The sequence below is a fragment of the Anomalospiza imberbis genome, chromosome 7 (assembly GCF_031753505.1).
Source record: "Anomalospiza imberbis isolate Cuckoo-Finch-1a 21T00152 chromosome 7, ASM3175350v1, whole genome shotgun sequence".
Classification (NCBI taxonomy): domain Eukaryota; kingdom Metazoa; phylum Chordata; class Aves; order Passeriformes; family Viduidae; genus Anomalospiza; species Anomalospiza imberbis.
This window is the reverse complement of record NC_089687.1, coordinates 11,733,527-11,749,890: the sequence shown is the minus strand read 5'-3', so window position 1 is coordinate 11,749,890 and position 16,364 is coordinate 11,733,527. Positions and strand designations below refer to the sequence as shown.

Genomic DNA, 16,364 nt, shown 5'->3' with positions numbered 1-16,364 from the left:
TTTGTATATAAAAACATTTTCTATCCATGAAAGTTTGGTATCATCCTTTTCATATGGCCAACAAAGGAACCAATGCCCACAGCACTCAACAGGCTTCCAAGGACTGCAGCAAACAACAGGTCTTCAGACTTCATACCAGATGGATCATGCTGCCTCTCCTGCCAAAACTCTTACTGACTTGAACAGAAACACAGTATGTCATTATTCACTCCCTTCTACAGATCTAAGGATTAAAGAAGTAGGGACATAGTTTTCCCTGTGGCCTTCTCAACTCCATTGTCTACCCTCCTCTGACCTGAAATTTTGGACAACTCTGCCATGAAGCCTGCCTGGTATCCAACAAGGAAGTGTATTTCTGTCCATTTTGATCCAAGAACTTTTAAGCTTTCACCAGCACAGTATTTTCTGTAATAAAAATATTACTGCACACGAGATCTTAGAACAAGGAACAGCAAGTTGAACTGAATGCAAAGTGACAAGTCATGCCAACATTCCTGCTGGTGGAACAGCATGCGTATGCTCGATAGTTAGGAGTGGACATGCAGATCCTCTGTGTCAGAACAAGCAGATCTCACATTCATTGAGATAAAATAAAAAAAACAACAAAACCAAAGAACCCAAAACCAAAAAACCCCCAAACCAAACCCCAGAAAAACTGATCAACAAGGTTCACAGATTGAGAGATTGCTTAGAGATTAAAATGTCTGAGTTATCAACTGGTAAGTCAGGCTGCCCAACAGAGACATTTGAAATGCATCTTAAGAGATCTGAGAGAAACCTCCAGCAAAGCTCCACCACAAACACTAATAGCACAGACATTGTCCTACAGGAGTAGCTGAGAGAAGTTTCAGGTCTCAGAGGTCACTACAGTTTTGTTCCACTTTTGCTTTTTGACTTTTAATAACAACAGAACTATGTCTGCCCTCCCTCTTTGCACAAAGTACAGCTTGTCTTTAGGAGTGTCTGCCTGAATTCTGTATACCCAATGCTCTTCAGCAGCTTTCCTGTCACCTGTAAATAGTCACTGGGCTTTGAATTATGTGCTTAACAGTAGCTCCCAATGCTCACAATCTTCTGTGGCCTTAAAGAAAACAGACTTATAGTTTATACCTTTTGAAATAAAGCCAAGGACTACTACATCCTGAGAGTGGTGCTCCAGTAAAGGTCTCAAAGGCAACACTGGAGTAACATGAGTAAAACCCTGTCTGTGTTCTTTCTAAATTGTCCTCAGACATCCAACAGCACTTCCAGGTTTATTTCAGGCAAAAGTCATTATTTGAAAGTGAGCCCATAATTTCCTACTTAATATTTAATACACAAAGGTCTTGATCCCTACCACTGTAAGATAAACACTGCTACTTACTGGCCTCAAAAGCTGGAAGGTGTATGGTAGCTTGAAACCACATTTGTAACATGCTCCAAGTTTCACTCCTGAAATGTTTCTAACACAAGTAATTTTATTTCAGTAATGAAGACATCAGGAGCAGCATTTCCACATCTGTTGTAATAGTTAGATCTGGAAACACTTGATAATTCTCTAAGTTTCAATTATCTAGCATATATTTACCTAATCAAAGGACATCTACAGATAATGTTTCTAAGAATTTTAAATCTGTGGATTTTCAACTTGTGACAAACCAGAGACATTTTCATAATCTCTGAATTTCTGGACGTCTTGCTTTATTAGATTACTGTCAGAGTAAATAAATATAACAAGCAATAAAAAAAACTTGTTTCTGTACACAATGTACAAACATTCTCCATGCAACATTCATGCTTGATGATATATAGTCTGAAGAAAGTAATATCTGAATTTTCCCTTGCCTTTGTGTCCCTGTACCATTAGTACAGAACACTAATCCATCTCCTTCAGTGACATATAACGTAGACCCTACAGATTATCTAATCTTAATGAAGCCATTCTCTGCTGGCTTCAGCTGGACAAACTCCAGTCATTTCAGACCCTGACTATGCTAGAGAAGGGGTCTGGCTCAGTGTCAGGTTCTTGAATCATTTGCAAAGGATTACTTATGTCACTTTATTATTTTCCTTATCACAATGCAGTGAGAGATCAGGTTCCACATGCCAGTAGCAGCTCCCAAAGTTTCACACTTAGGTCATTGCAATTCCTGCTGTCCAACAGTGTCAACTGCTAAAGGGACACAAATGCTTCAGCAATATCTGTTTTTTGTTTTTCCCTAGATGGTGGATGATTGTTAGATTCATCCAAATCTGTAACTCTTTCAACTTGGCTGAATAATAATAAAATGTCTTGGAAATCTTTTGGGCTTATCAAGCAAACAGATCAAGGATAAGTGGAAAAATCCACTGATTTTAGACAGGAAATGTGGTTAGTGACCTAAGGTTAAAAAAAGAGCCTTATGACTGCTGCTGCTGCTGCTCCAGTGGACCAAGCAGAACAAGCAGATAGTTGCCTGAGTACATGAAGGCAGTTTCCAAGTTACTCAAATATCTTTTGGTGATGGGCTCCCAACACTGGCAGCCCCATAAAAGAAGGGGACTTTGTACCCTGATCCTTTATGAGGAACTACAACAATAGAGTTAACAAAAAAACACATCAAAGCCAAAAATTACTTCAGACAGACACACTTTTTTCAGGCTCCCAGTCCAGGTCTCTTTACACAGATAGACAGTTGAGTTTAGACTGCAAACACAATTAGTGTGATTAGTGCACAAGGCTTTCGGTCTACCTGTTTACATTTCTCTTCCAAGTTTCCTTCACCAGGCCCTGAGGAGGCTGTAGTTGTCCTAGCTGGCAAATCCTCACCTACCCAACTATGCATCGTCTGGGTTTGACAAACAGGAAAGTTGGTATTATTCAAAGAAAACATAGATTTCAACTCAGTCACCTAAATAATACACATGGTATCTTTCTGCAGAAGAATTCTGATCAATTTATTGCTTCATTTCAAGTAATGGAAACAAATAAAAAAACATTATTTGATGTCATCAAAACAACATACCTTTTGGCAGAGGGCAGCTGAATTAAATTCAAAATTAAATTTGGCCACAGCTCTCAGGTTTACAGATCATCCCTTAGTTCTTCTACAAGCCATTGCTTTGGCAACCTCCTGGTGGCCTCCACAACCACTTGAAAACCTCTGCTGAGGTGAAAGAGTGAGCAGTGCTGAACTGAGATGGCACTTGCATCTGGCCAGCCAGGAATGGAGGAATAGGTGCACCTCCCTGCACCTGCCCCCAGAGATATCTCTAAGTTCAGAGGAAGTTATAGTTAAACACTTGCAAACTCCTGTCTCCAGACTGGACATCAGTCTGAGGGACCAATGCTGCCTATAAATGCCTTTTATCAGTCTGGGGAAGAGCCTCACTAACATCTACTCACTTCTGACAAACACAATTATACTCTGAATGCATCACCATCCAGTCTAAGAAAAATGTGGTTTTTAATAACTTAAGGCACAATGGAGCAGAGAAGCTCTCTCTCATGTCACTTTGATTTATGCTAAACTGCAGATCAAACAGAAATCCACTGAGATCAAGGGGTAGCACTTGCACATTAGGCAGCTTGCTTTAGCACACACTGGCACACGGCTTCAATTCTCCAACGAGTACCTGGTGTTAAGTGAGTTATTCTCATCTACTGAGAGTTTGCAAACTCTAAACAAGTGTTATTTCAGTGTACTTTCCAGCAGACAATTAAGTATTTGCTGGCACTGTACTAACTATCTACCAAACCTTCTACTTGCTCCTTTTTCAGGCCTAGAATCAGATGAGCAGGGACATCCACATTACAGACAAGGCAATGCAAAGCACAGTGGCTTTAGCAGTTTATACATAATCCAAGCACATTAGCTTGAGTACAAGTTTTTAAACACACAGTTTTCCCAAAACACTTGTATTAGCATATGCTGTTCATATCCACATCCTGAAAGGGAAGAATTTGTTTAACAGATTTAAATACAGAAACAGATTAAATCCATGTTGCTATTCTGTTTTACACAGTACATACTTTATACATCACAAAGGGCTTTTACAAGTCAGAGATAGTTGCATTACAAGCGTCAAAGACATCTCAGAAAAGTGACAGCAAAAAAGATGCAGCACCAAACCACCATATGTTTGGAGTACTGTTCTACAGCAGCTTATGACTCATGTATGCTGTTGTTTTGTGACGTGGGCACAGAAAAGACCATGGCAAAAATGTTCATTATTTCTTGAGAACCAGACATGATCCCAGAAATCAAGTTTGATTAAGACTACCCTGAGTATCTTTGCTCATTATAAAATGGCAGATGTTGCAAAAACAAGTTTCAGGGCTAGAAACATAGGTTTCTAGCATAGGGCTAGAAACATAGGGCTAGAAACCTTTCATTAACAACTGAGAAACTTTACTTATAAACCTGGCATGACAGAAGTCTGAATTCTCAGGCAAAAGTTCCCACATATAAACTAAGAAAGAAGAAGAGCTACTGAAGTCATATGGTTTGTAATGAAAACACACACTTAATCTGCAGGGATTTTTAAAATGCTAGAGGAAGTACAGCAGAATTATCTGTCACACTGCAAACAGCTCTGCAATGCATCATGTAAACATCACCTCTAGACTTGGTTTTCAAAATAGAAACATCACCTATACCTGTGTAGGTGTGTGAGTGCTTATATAAATGGCACGTATGCACAAACATATTGTGCACAGATACGTAAGTGTGACTGTGCAAATTCTGGGAAGCCATTTCTTCTCTTGTATTACCACACACTAGCTCTTTAAGTGCAGAGTATGTATATTCAAATTGCTTTCAATTTAAGGAAATCCATCCCAGAACCATGCTCCCAACAAGCACATCCCCATTTTCAGGCCACTAACATTGGGTGAAAGCCATTTTCTTCACACTGCGTACACTCAAAACATTTGGGCTCTCATAGCTCTGCAGCATCAGATTCAAAACAAACAGAAAATGAGGGATACTATTTTGGAAACACAGCTAGGACATAGAAATCCTTTTTGTTCTAATAGCTTTAAATCAAATAAACACTACAGTCCACCAGGTGTCATTTTTTATGTATTACACTCTTTTTCCTAACACTGTGTTTTAAATGCTTTATAGAAGTTCCTCTGGGCATTTACACTGAGTTTGACTTTTTTTGGAATATTCTTTGGCAAAAGGCTGACCTCAGCAATTTGTACATAGTCGTATTTAAGATTCCATAAGCCTGAAATGAAATCCTAATGCCCAGTGCTCTGGTAACTTGGCTCATCATGGAGTCCATGAGATGCACAAGTCTGGTGTAGGAATGGTGTAGGAATACTGCAGGAGTGCTAGAGAAACCTCTGACCCAGAAAGGCAAGGGCCTGTGGCTAGAGAGCAGTAAAATAATTTGCTATTCTAAAGTGTTTCTGCAAATGTCCTCTTTGCCACTGCTACTGTAACAGGCCATGACCAACATGTTCATTGTGTTCACTGAGTGTTCACTGAGTGTTCACTGCTCAACACCAGTACAAATAAGCAATGCCATTTCAGCTGACTAAGAGGCTCTGAGAGTGCTCTTACACATCTGTCCCAGAGCAGCTGAAATCAGAGCGATGCTAGATGGATGATTAAAACTTCCAAGAGTTTTTAGAGGTCTCACGGCATCACCATGCAAAGGAGCCTAATTTTCTTTCCTTCACTGGTCCTCCTAAAAGTGTTTGCTTTCCTGTCACTGGTCCTCCTACAGATATCAAAGAAATATTTTATCTAAAGTTGCTTGATCTATCTTCACTGATAGATAGGTTTTGTTGATCAAAGTGACAATATTAATATTTCTCAAGAAATGACCTTGAGGATTACTAGTTAAAAAAATAAATACATCTTCATTGCCTGCTTCAGCTTATGAAGGGTCCGTTGGCCTGCAGTTTTCTCTCTGAAATCTTCCTTATCTTCTTCATAATTCAGAAACTGTTCCTCAATCAGTTTTAGTGAAAAAAATCTGATCCCAAACTCATTTTCTTTCAATATCCCTTGACTTCACCTGCAAACCAGTGGTAGCAATCCAAGGAGGGCCTTCCTCAAGCCCTCAGAAGGGCTTTATCTTCATCTTCATGAAAATTAGAGCAACACAAGCACCCTCCTGGGTTTTTTGATTCAGTGCAATCCATTTGGTTTTTCTTACCAAAACCCAGTTGAAAGAGGAAGTTTTCCCAGTTACATAAGTGGAAGGCAGAACATGATTTACACGTGACACAAGGCTGCCCATAACCTGTAAAAATGCCTTCAGGCTTGTAAAATAAAACCACCTAGGAATGTTTCATCAACAGAGAAGCCAGTCAGGATATTTGGAGCAAAGGAAAAAAATTCTTCTGCCCTGAGATTAGTAGTCCAAATACCAATCAGGCAATACAGATGATGTTGTTTATCATTAAGACCAGAGCTGGGCTGATTAACAAGATGGTAAGAATTGTCACTGGCCCTTCACCTGAGGAGGCCTCACTCCCCTTCAGCCTGTACAAGGTCCTCCTAAACACTTAAGATTCTGTGTGCCCTCACAGCTGATCCCACACCCACAAATTCTGGGCACTCATGTTAAACAAAAATTTCCATTCAGACAAGCCTTGGACATGAGGTTTCTGTAGGCTTTGGCCAAAGTCAAATGAGAAGCCTTATTCTAATTTCCATTCTCAAACTGATGGCTCTTTTCCAGGATCAAAGAATTTTCCCACACAGAGCCCATGCCTGTCATCCAAATTCAATCAGCACTTTACCTACGTAAGGATTGCACAACAACTTTGCTGGCAATATCACTAATAGGATGGTGAAGTTACTTACAATGTCCTCACAGACCAGTCATCACAGTAATGGCATTGTCATTGTGTTACTTTTCTGTGTGGTAGTTAACTGGCTTTTGTAAAATTATTTCATCAAATCAAACAATTTCGAGAGGAAAATCAGAATTAACACCCTGCTACAGCAGGAAACAAATCAGTGCAGAGGAAAGCCAAGTACCTCACACAAGGTTAGATGCTACTGCAGTCAAAATTACAGCTCAGTTATCTGAAATCCTGATCTGTGCCCTGCCCACTGATAAGCTCTGCTTGGGGAAAAAGCCACAAGCTGGCTGCATGTGCGGAATCACCAACAGGTGCTCTCCTCACACTGCAACCACATCCCATCCGGGTCTCCACATGGCACTGCAGGAGCTGCTCCTACCCTGTGGCTTTTGCTCAGCATGGAAAGCAAATGTCTTCACCTTTCTTCCAGCATTGCTTGCAGGAAGTAAATCTTCAGCTGAATGCAGAGCAAACACCCACAAGTACTAACAATCTTTAAAACAAGACAAATATTTACCCATAACACACTGCAGATTACCTTATTTTAAACCTAAAACTTGACAATAATTATAACTGCACATAGTTCATGGCTACTATCAGCAGTTTAAATGGTTTCTGCCCTGAGAGGGAATCACAACATTTTAGTATCAACTGCATGTTACTCATAGTACATTACATTCTCCTTGTGATAACAGTTTATGTTTTAACTACAGATGTCATTCCATACAGGACCATAAACTGCTTTATGCAAAACAGCATTTCTTTTGACTTTTTCTTATCTCACTAGCTACAAAACATGAGCTGTAGTTCAAGTTGTGTCAGATTGGTTAAGTGTGCTCATTAAGTGTGTTTAAGTGTTGTCAGAAGAAAACACAAAGTGATTAATAAAACTGCAGCATTCAGCTTGAAAAGGCTGTTGGGCTAAATGACATTTTTTGTTCTATTTTTCCCCACTGCCTTAACACTACGTGGCTGGGACCTCCATGACCATCACACATAGTAAGTAGCAGTAATGGACAGACTATCACTAACAAAAGGAGAATCTCAGTATAGACTGAAAATATAATCAGTTCTGTTCTTGAACAGATGCCTTGATTGCTATTACAGGATCAGATTTGCATGACTAATTGCCACGTGCACACGGCAGCCACATGCCTTCCTCACTGACAGACATCACCAGTGTGAGGAAGTTTGCTTTGTCTGCCTCTGCTCAAAGGTAAAACCCAGACAGAACAGCACGGCCACCACACACAGATGTTATTTGCATTATGGTGGAATTCAGTAACTCAGACTTAGGTGAAGAGGATATTGGCTGTGGGACTCCATTTCTTGGGGGAAAAAGTCCCTGGCTCCACGAGCAGCTGAGCAGCAGCATCACTGTTCCACCAAGTCAGCCACATCTGCAAACAGGACTGCGCCACCCAGGAGCTCTTTGTCACTTGCAGGAGCTGAGTTCATTGCACTGGTAGTCTTAAGAACAGATTCTATTGAAAAACTATTTTTACACTTTTGACAGGCCACTTGTGGTACTTCAATCAACTGAAGACAAAACTGATTCTTCTCCTTCTCCCCAATAATCTCCACTGCTGTCACCATTTTCAGGTTGTCACAATATTTACAGGGCACGGCCTGCTTTGCATGTAGAAAACCACAAATCTTGAAGGCCACCATAATACCTTCCACAAGGGTGGAAGAAGATGCTTAAATGAATCATCTTGATATTAGAAAGGTACTATTTTTTTTCCCCACGTTATACTGCCAGAAAAAAACACGGCAATATTTAATTGTGTTCTTCAGAACATTTTACCTGCCTAGATTGGCTCTTGATAATCCAATTCACTATTGCATAATCAATATATAAGTCTTTTAACTACAGTCTTGACAGAGATAATGGCCAATGATTGCTTATAAATCCTAAGCTACACTGTTTCTTCTAAAGTCTCTGGTTTGTACTATGTTCTTAATAAAATCATAGTACAGCAATGGTATGATGAAATAAAGATCACCTGTGCATTTGTTTCTAGTAGCCTAAATTAGCTTAACTGTGTAATAATTTATTTGGAAACTACTGGCACCAAAGGCAAATCCAAGTCATATGCATGTTTAATAAAAAGAATTTTGGTTCAGTAATCTGCCAGCCCCAAGGCACTTGCCCAAGTACTACTCAGGTAGAGTCTGCTGGAAGTTTTGCGAGAGCTGTGCAAGCCATTGGAACAGACAGAAGGATGGACACCACACAGTGAGCACCTGCTCCCCACAGCCCACAGGGAACAGCAAACATCCAATTTCTCAGCTGCAGCAGATACTCTCTGCTTCCCTTTGCATGCAGCAATGATGACCCCTAATGGTGGAATGCTTTTCCTGCTGAGCATTATGAAGAGATTTTGCTTTCCAATGCATATTTCTACTTAAAATAATTACAACTTCCCCTCACAGCCCAGCAGCCAAATAAACTGCTTGAGATTCACCTGAACTGTAACACAGAAGCAGCTGCTTTGCCCGATCAATTCTTTCTGACTTTGGACATGGAAACATTAAAATGCAAATCCATATTCCAGGTCTAAGTCCAGAATTTAAAGTACCCCTTTTTTCCTGAGGGAGACTATCTTACAGAAGCAAGTTTCAGTTACAGTGCTGTGAATAATCCCTGCAGGAAGTCTTCAGAAAAGAGGATATTCCTTTTTCCCCCAGAACCAATCATCTGTATGCGAGCAAGCAAACAGCACACGCCCAAACAGCTTCTTTGAAGCCTTCCTTCAGCTGCTGGATAATGCTGGATAATGCAGCACATTTGATACCCAGCAATCTTTTCATCAGAATCAAATAAAAGTAATTTTAATATTTCCAAAGTTATAAAACTGCATGTTATTCTAGTATTAAGTCAACATTTTATGTTCATAGAATGTAAAGTTCTCATACAATTTTTACATTCTGGAATTATTAAAATTTGGCTGGGATTTTTAAATCCAAGTACATCTCAAAGCCTTTAAATCCTACTGGAAATAGAAGGTAATTTTAAATTGTGTTACAGATGCCAGGTACAAAAAACTAAGTCTTGCTTTTCTCTTGGGAGAGATGAGTATCACTACCTGTCCTATTTTAGCTTGCCTGACACTTGCATCAAGAGCAAGACAAAGAACAAGGTAACTATTCCCCAGGCCTGACCTAATTGTGTCAGTTTTTTCCAGGTAGAGATAAACACACAGCCCTTAAAAGAGAAGGGTTGAGAGCCCCTGGCAGCTTACTGATTTGTTTGCTTTCTTTTAACAACATTATACACTGAAGCTGTGCTAGCTTTCAGTCTACAAAGCACAAAACCTTCATCTAAACAAAATACAAACCTAGAAATATTTCCAGAACGCTCAAGAAAAAGCGCATTTTCAAATAATTATCTATTTTTTACGGTAATAGTAGTTAAAGTCACACAAGTAAAAAAATACCTGAAGACATGCTTCAGAATTGTGTGGGGACTGAATTGACAGTTTTGCTTGGACAGTGAGGTATGTAAAATCAGGGCTTTTTAAAGTTTGAGTCTGATCACTGAACTTTTCATTAACTTTATGACAGGTTTGTTTGGTTTTTTTCTCCTTCCTGAAGAGCAATAATTACTGCAAATACTTCATTGTCCTGGCTTACCTTTCTCACATCTGAGCTCTTTGGTTCTGTAGTCCAAGTTATAATTCTAGATACAGCAAGTCTTGTCTCACTGGAATTCACAAAGTCTGTTGGATCCATCTGTCTTGCCAAGGACTCAATATACTTCAGGATAGCAACCTTGACCTGAGAAATGCAAAGGGATTTGTGAAGCTCAGGATTTGGCAAAGATTCATTTTTTTCCACAGGAAGAGAGCCCACTAGAGATTGACAAGACTTACATCACATGGTAGGGAGGAAGTATTTCTGGCACATGTCTGCAAGTTGCCAATATAATTTCTATTTCGTGCATATAATATAATATAATAATTACCTTCTCATGAGTTCTATGCTTTATGGCATGCCTGACATGACAAGCTAAGACAAGCACATTGATGCTTTAGTGAAATGGCTTTTGTTACTGACCTTCAGGTTTGGTGTCTGGGTCTGATCCACAATAAATCTCATCAAAATGTTAAATTGCTGATCAAATGGAAAAGAATCCCTGTCCAAAAGAAACAAAAGCAAAAATGTAATGCAACATAAATGAAGTTGACTCAATACCTCAAAGCTTACAAAGTAGATTTCAACACACTTTTCTTCTTGGTAACGTTACCATCAATAAGAGAAACTTTAAGCTTAAGGATTAGCTAGTTATTGACACGATACTGGAGAAAACTGCTAAATCAGTATCTTTGCACACTGTTACTCTGCTATCTGTACACTTCTGTTGGCATGGCTGTCCATTTCATTTCAGACTCTGCTTTGTTCCCTTATCTCTACAAGCAGCTTGGTTTATCTTGTCCTTTGGGTTCATACCTGGTTTTGATCTCTCCTCTTTTTTTCCCCACTATTTTCTCCTAGATTATTATTACTTTTTATTTTCTTTTTAAATTATCCTATATCTAGAATGAGCTCAACTACTGTAATAGTGTCCTGTGCTGGACATGGAGTACAGAATTGGTGTGAGCACTGTAGCAGCACTCAAGGTCTTATCCTGACCTGTTATTTGTGTTTGAACAACATAAAAGAGGTGCTGAACTTTGTGGTAAAGCACCATTCATAGTCTGAATACTGCAATTTTTTTGGGTACCTGTCAATCAACAAACCCTGATATCTGAGCATATACCCCACAAAACCCTAAAATTAATCCGGTATATATTTTTAAATTTATGCTTTAAAGTTATTTATTTAGAAGACAGACAGGCCTTATAAATTCAATACTTGAATACTGTGACATAACTTTGTTCTCCTTTATTTTTACATTCATCAATAATTGAGCCCTCAAAATCATAGCACTACTGGATTTCTAAAATCATACCGTCCTGTATCCCAAAAAACCTCCGCAACATTTGCCATCTGAGTACTCTACCTGGTGACATCCAGAGCTTTTTGGACTTTTGCCTGCACAGACCCCAACAAATCTGCTCCCATCTTCTTTAGCAACTGGGTCAGGAGAACAAAAAGCCAATCCTGCAAGTCATCTTTATGAATGATGATGAAATCAACCAGGGTTTCCAGAAACATGCTGAAGACCTATAAACAAAACAAGTGTCAGAAAAAGAAATACAGCTCTTAAAATAAAAATATTCAAAGGGGGAAGGGGTTTGCAGTCTGAGTTTCAGGATGATTTTGTTATAAAAGTTTCATGAATGAATGATTTTAGTGACTACATTGCTCTGGGAAAAACATCAGACAAGACATGTCTAAAATGCATTGTATTAAAATACCACATGTAATGAATGAAGGAAGGAAGGGGCAGAAAACACTTACTCTCTGTTGTGAATTCCACGGCAAAGCAGGCCATGCAACAAAACAAACCACTCGTTAGCACACAGAGTGATCAAGGATGCAGTTTCTCAACAGATAAAAGACACATTCATTGAAAGTTTACATTTTCTTAAAACACAGTCTCTTCTCAGCAGTCACTTAAAACATTATATGCCTTGGATCAGATTCAGTCTCCTCAGTCAAGAAAGTAACATCTGTTTATATACAGTTATATGAACAAAGCTAAGTGTGTTTAACACCACAACTAATGAGTCTGTATCTGTAATTCCACAAAAGCAGTGAAGATGACTGATCACTGCTGCCACAAAGGACATAGTTGATACCCAGTGTGCAATAAACTCCCACCTTCCTCAGAAATTGCAATTATTTTGCAAACAAATAATTACACCTTCACCCTTTCTGCTACACAAACCTTGGGGAACCAAAGCATAAGAACTTAGAGGTAGTTACTACAAGCTTGGTGAGACCTGTGGGACAGCTGGTCCACAGTATAATTAAGGCAAAAAATGCACATTTTGAGCAGGACCTGTGACAGGCTACTGTGCCTGCCCATGGAATTTCCACCCAACAATGATTTATTAAAACTGGTTTACCAAGAGGTCTTAAAGTACAAAGATTTATACAACTTATTCTTTCTCACACTGCATTTAACCCAACTGCTGATATTTTTAACACAGCCATACTGGTTTTCCTCAACTAGTAAAACTTAGAAAAGGGCATGAAATTCCCTGTTCCTTTCGCCCTGCTCCTCCTTAGCTGTCCATAGAAATCCACTGGTCTTGAACATGCCTATGGGCCCTACCTCCCCATTCTGTGGCCCACTTCTTCTTAAGAAATGTCTGTAAATTCATGCCACAGCCTTTAACTTCAAAGGTCAGTGTTTTAAGGAAGGCAAAGTAGCTATATTAAAGACCTTGACTATGAGATTTACAATAGCATCTTGGTGAGACACCTGCTCCCGGGTGTACACAACACACAAACCCCAGTGGCTGTGATGCTCATGACCCCTTGTGGACCACTCTTCCCAGAGTATCACCAGAAATACACCCTAGAGAAGGGCAAATCAAACTGAACTTCTGCCTCCAGGAGGGGACCTCTGAAAGGCATTAGGCTGCTCCTCAGGAAGCAAGGAGTAACCAGTTCCTAGAAACGTAAGAGAGACTGAGACACATCCCCTCCTTGTCAAACAAATGCAAACCAAGGAGAGTTTTAAATGTCAGTTTTCCCCAGCAGATGGCAGGGATAGAAATGCAAACCACTCATCTTGGAACAGTGCCAAATGTGCACACACAGTAAGGCAGGAGAGCGAGCCAAGGCTTTGTGATCTTACCTTGCTGTGAGGGTCAGCAAACATGCGAGTAAATATTTCACACAGCCTTTTTAATTCGACTCGGCTAAAATACATAAACAAAACACAACATTAATGCCAAAGTTTTAGTTGCAGGGAAAAAAAAGCAGCTAATAAATATTAACAGCTGAAAGATCTAACCTTTTTTATTTAAATGTTACTTCAATCACACTTCTGAAAACTTTGTCATATCTAAGCAAAGCCTTTAGTGGCACTTCAATTTAACTGCCGGGATCACTAGTTTTACATTAAGAATCTAATAAACTTTTTTTTTTAAATTTTAATCTTAAACCAGACAATTTTATTTTCTGCTGCTTTTATTTTCTTCTATATTCTGGATTCCAGAAGACAACTTGAAATGTGCATGTTTGTGAGGCTCTTAGTTTCTGTCTGGGTCAAGGTCACTGAATCACTGAATCATGCATTTTTTTCACCTTAAGAACAGGTTTTTAAGTCTCCTTTCTGTCAAGGATTTCAAATTTTCAAGTAAAATCAGAACTTTCTGGTTATATACTTATCAAATCTTTTGGTTTAAATTCCCAGTTGCGTCAGTAGTATCAGTCTAGAATCACATATAATTAACAGATCAGAACTGACTCCAAAGGCTAACAGCAGGCAGGCACATTGAGGAGCCAAACATAAAGAAATGGAAAAGATATTAACAAATGGTCAGCTATTAAATCAGAAGATAATTACATCAAGGAACAATCTAACTTCCTATTTGTAAGAGATTATTAGGTGCTCAGTAGTGCTCTTTTTATGTCAGGGGGAAAAAAGAATGATGCATGAGATACTGAGCTGGAGTCAAATGCAGAACTCTTCGGTACCAAAGCTCTTATCTGCAACGTATTGAGAAGTCTTAGCTTTCCTGCAAAACAAACTGGCAAAAAATACAGAAGCTCTTCTTGTTTATGATGCACACAAAAACAGAGCAAGGCAGTTAGGTTACATTTCCTGCATTCTACAGATGCAAATAGACATTTTTCACAATTACAATGAAACCAGAGCAACTAGAGAAATGAACACTGCTCAGAGAGGAGTTATTGAAGATTTTGACTACAGGGAATGTAATTCCAGACCAACATTAATTCTACAATCCACCAACTTCTCTCTTTCTAAAAATAATCTCTGAACAGGCCAGAATAAGGCAGTAGTCTACAGATGCTTTATGTTAGCATGTTTATATTTCTAAGTAGCACAGGACTTTTTTTTCCCCAATAAATCTATGCATGAAAGGCTGAATAAATTTTAAAAGGGCACAAAACCAATGGGTTGAAGAGTCTGGTAGGGAGGGTGAAGTCCTTGTAACAACATCACAGTAAGCTGTCAACTTAATTCAGGGTGAGGCTGCACAGGCTCAAAATGACTACAACACTCTTCTGACATCATGCAGATCGCATGTCTATGAATGAACCCCTATTTACTACTCTAATGCATTTTCTTTCTGGACAAAGGTTATATAAAGTCAGCAAATATATGTGTGTCTGTTTCTAAAAGCTCCCAGACCCAAGGTAACAATGCAAGTACTAAACTGCAACAGGCAGTGGAAGAACATTTCCTTAAGGGACTCGTTTGCCTTACTTAGGAGACCTTATGGGGATCCCTTAAAAAAGGCCACACGAAGCTGTATGAAACAAAGAGGATGGGTAAGTGCCATTCCACATTGCATGTACATCTCTGGATATGCAAATCCCAGCTAACAGAGGATCAGCCCCCTTTCAGTTCAGAATACTTAAGAAAACCCAGCCACATCACTGCCTCTTATTAATGTGTTACACCACAACAGAAGGCATCAGGTTTAATTAAAGACAGACTTGCCCCTTGGACTAATGACCTTGATGATGTTCTCAAGATGCCGTGGGAACAAGCAGGATGATAAAATCTAATCATTAGAACAGGCACCAGATCAACTCTGAACCAAGGAGGAAGCAGATCAAAAGAAAACCAAAATGAAATACAGAGTACTTATCACAGTATCAAACTTAAAAAATAACTGCACAGAGGTGTAGTTTCTGGGAAAGATTTAAAACTTATTCAGGATCAAAGCTAAGACAACTTGCTAGCTTGAGGGACTGGTGACAGCACAGTTCAAACACTGCAACTAGTAGGGTTGAAATCAAGAGTTTAATTCCACCAGTATTTCTGCTAAGATCTACTGACCTGGATAAACAGCCCATCACCAAAACTTGTCAGCACTTCCTCCCTTGCAACTATCCCCAGCAGCACTTGCTGGGGATAAACCTTGCTTAAAATTCTCACACACTTTTGTGGCAAAATCAAATTCTCATCCAACTTTTTCATACAAGCAACGAGGTGCCACAGTTTTTCCAGACACATTGTTAAAGAGAAAGAAAAAGACAGCACACATGGTGGAAGTATCTTTAAAGAGACTCAGAAATAGACCACATCAAAAAGCATCTCTGATCTAGAGACTCTAACTACCCATTTTAAAAATCTGTAGCACTTTCCATTTAAGGCCTGTATCACATCATGTGAAGTGCCAGAATATTTTTCTAATGGCAAGAAACCAACTTTTTCAGGCCTGCCCTCAGTATACTTTCATTCAGACTGTTAACATGAACCATCAAATTATTTTCAGCCAGTGTGAAGCCATTTTAAAAGAAACAATTGCACAAACCCAAGTAAGGAGGCTCTAAACAACTACTTTTAAACTTGGCTATAATTTAAGTACAGATGATTCATAATAAAAAAAGAAAGTTGTCACAGCTATTTGTGAATGCTACCTTCAAAGGAGCCAAGAGATAAACAGCTTATTTCAAACACTTTCTCCATAAACTGAGGGTG

The 16,364-nt window shown here is 39.2% G+C and overlaps 1 protein-coding gene across 1 annotated transcript in view; it reads right to left on the bottom strand.

Moving 5' to 3' along the window:
* The window catches only part of CLASP1 (cytoplasmic linker associated protein 1), a 167,592-nt gene that overhangs the window by 30,476 nt on the left and 120,752 nt on the right, over window positions 1-16,364 (bottom strand). Inside the window, exons 29-32 of the mRNA XM_068195417.1 lie at window positions 13,542-13,605; window positions 11,793-11,956; window positions 10,847-10,925; window positions 10,424-10,567 (exon numbers count right to left, since the gene is read on the bottom strand). Of these exons, the coding sequence (XP_068051518.1) occupies window positions 10,424-10,567; window positions 10,847-10,925; window positions 11,793-11,956; window positions 13,542-13,605 (451 nt within the window). The remainder of the gene's footprint in view (window positions 1-10,423; window positions 10,568-10,846; window positions 10,926-11,792; window positions 11,957-13,541; window positions 13,606-16,364) is intronic.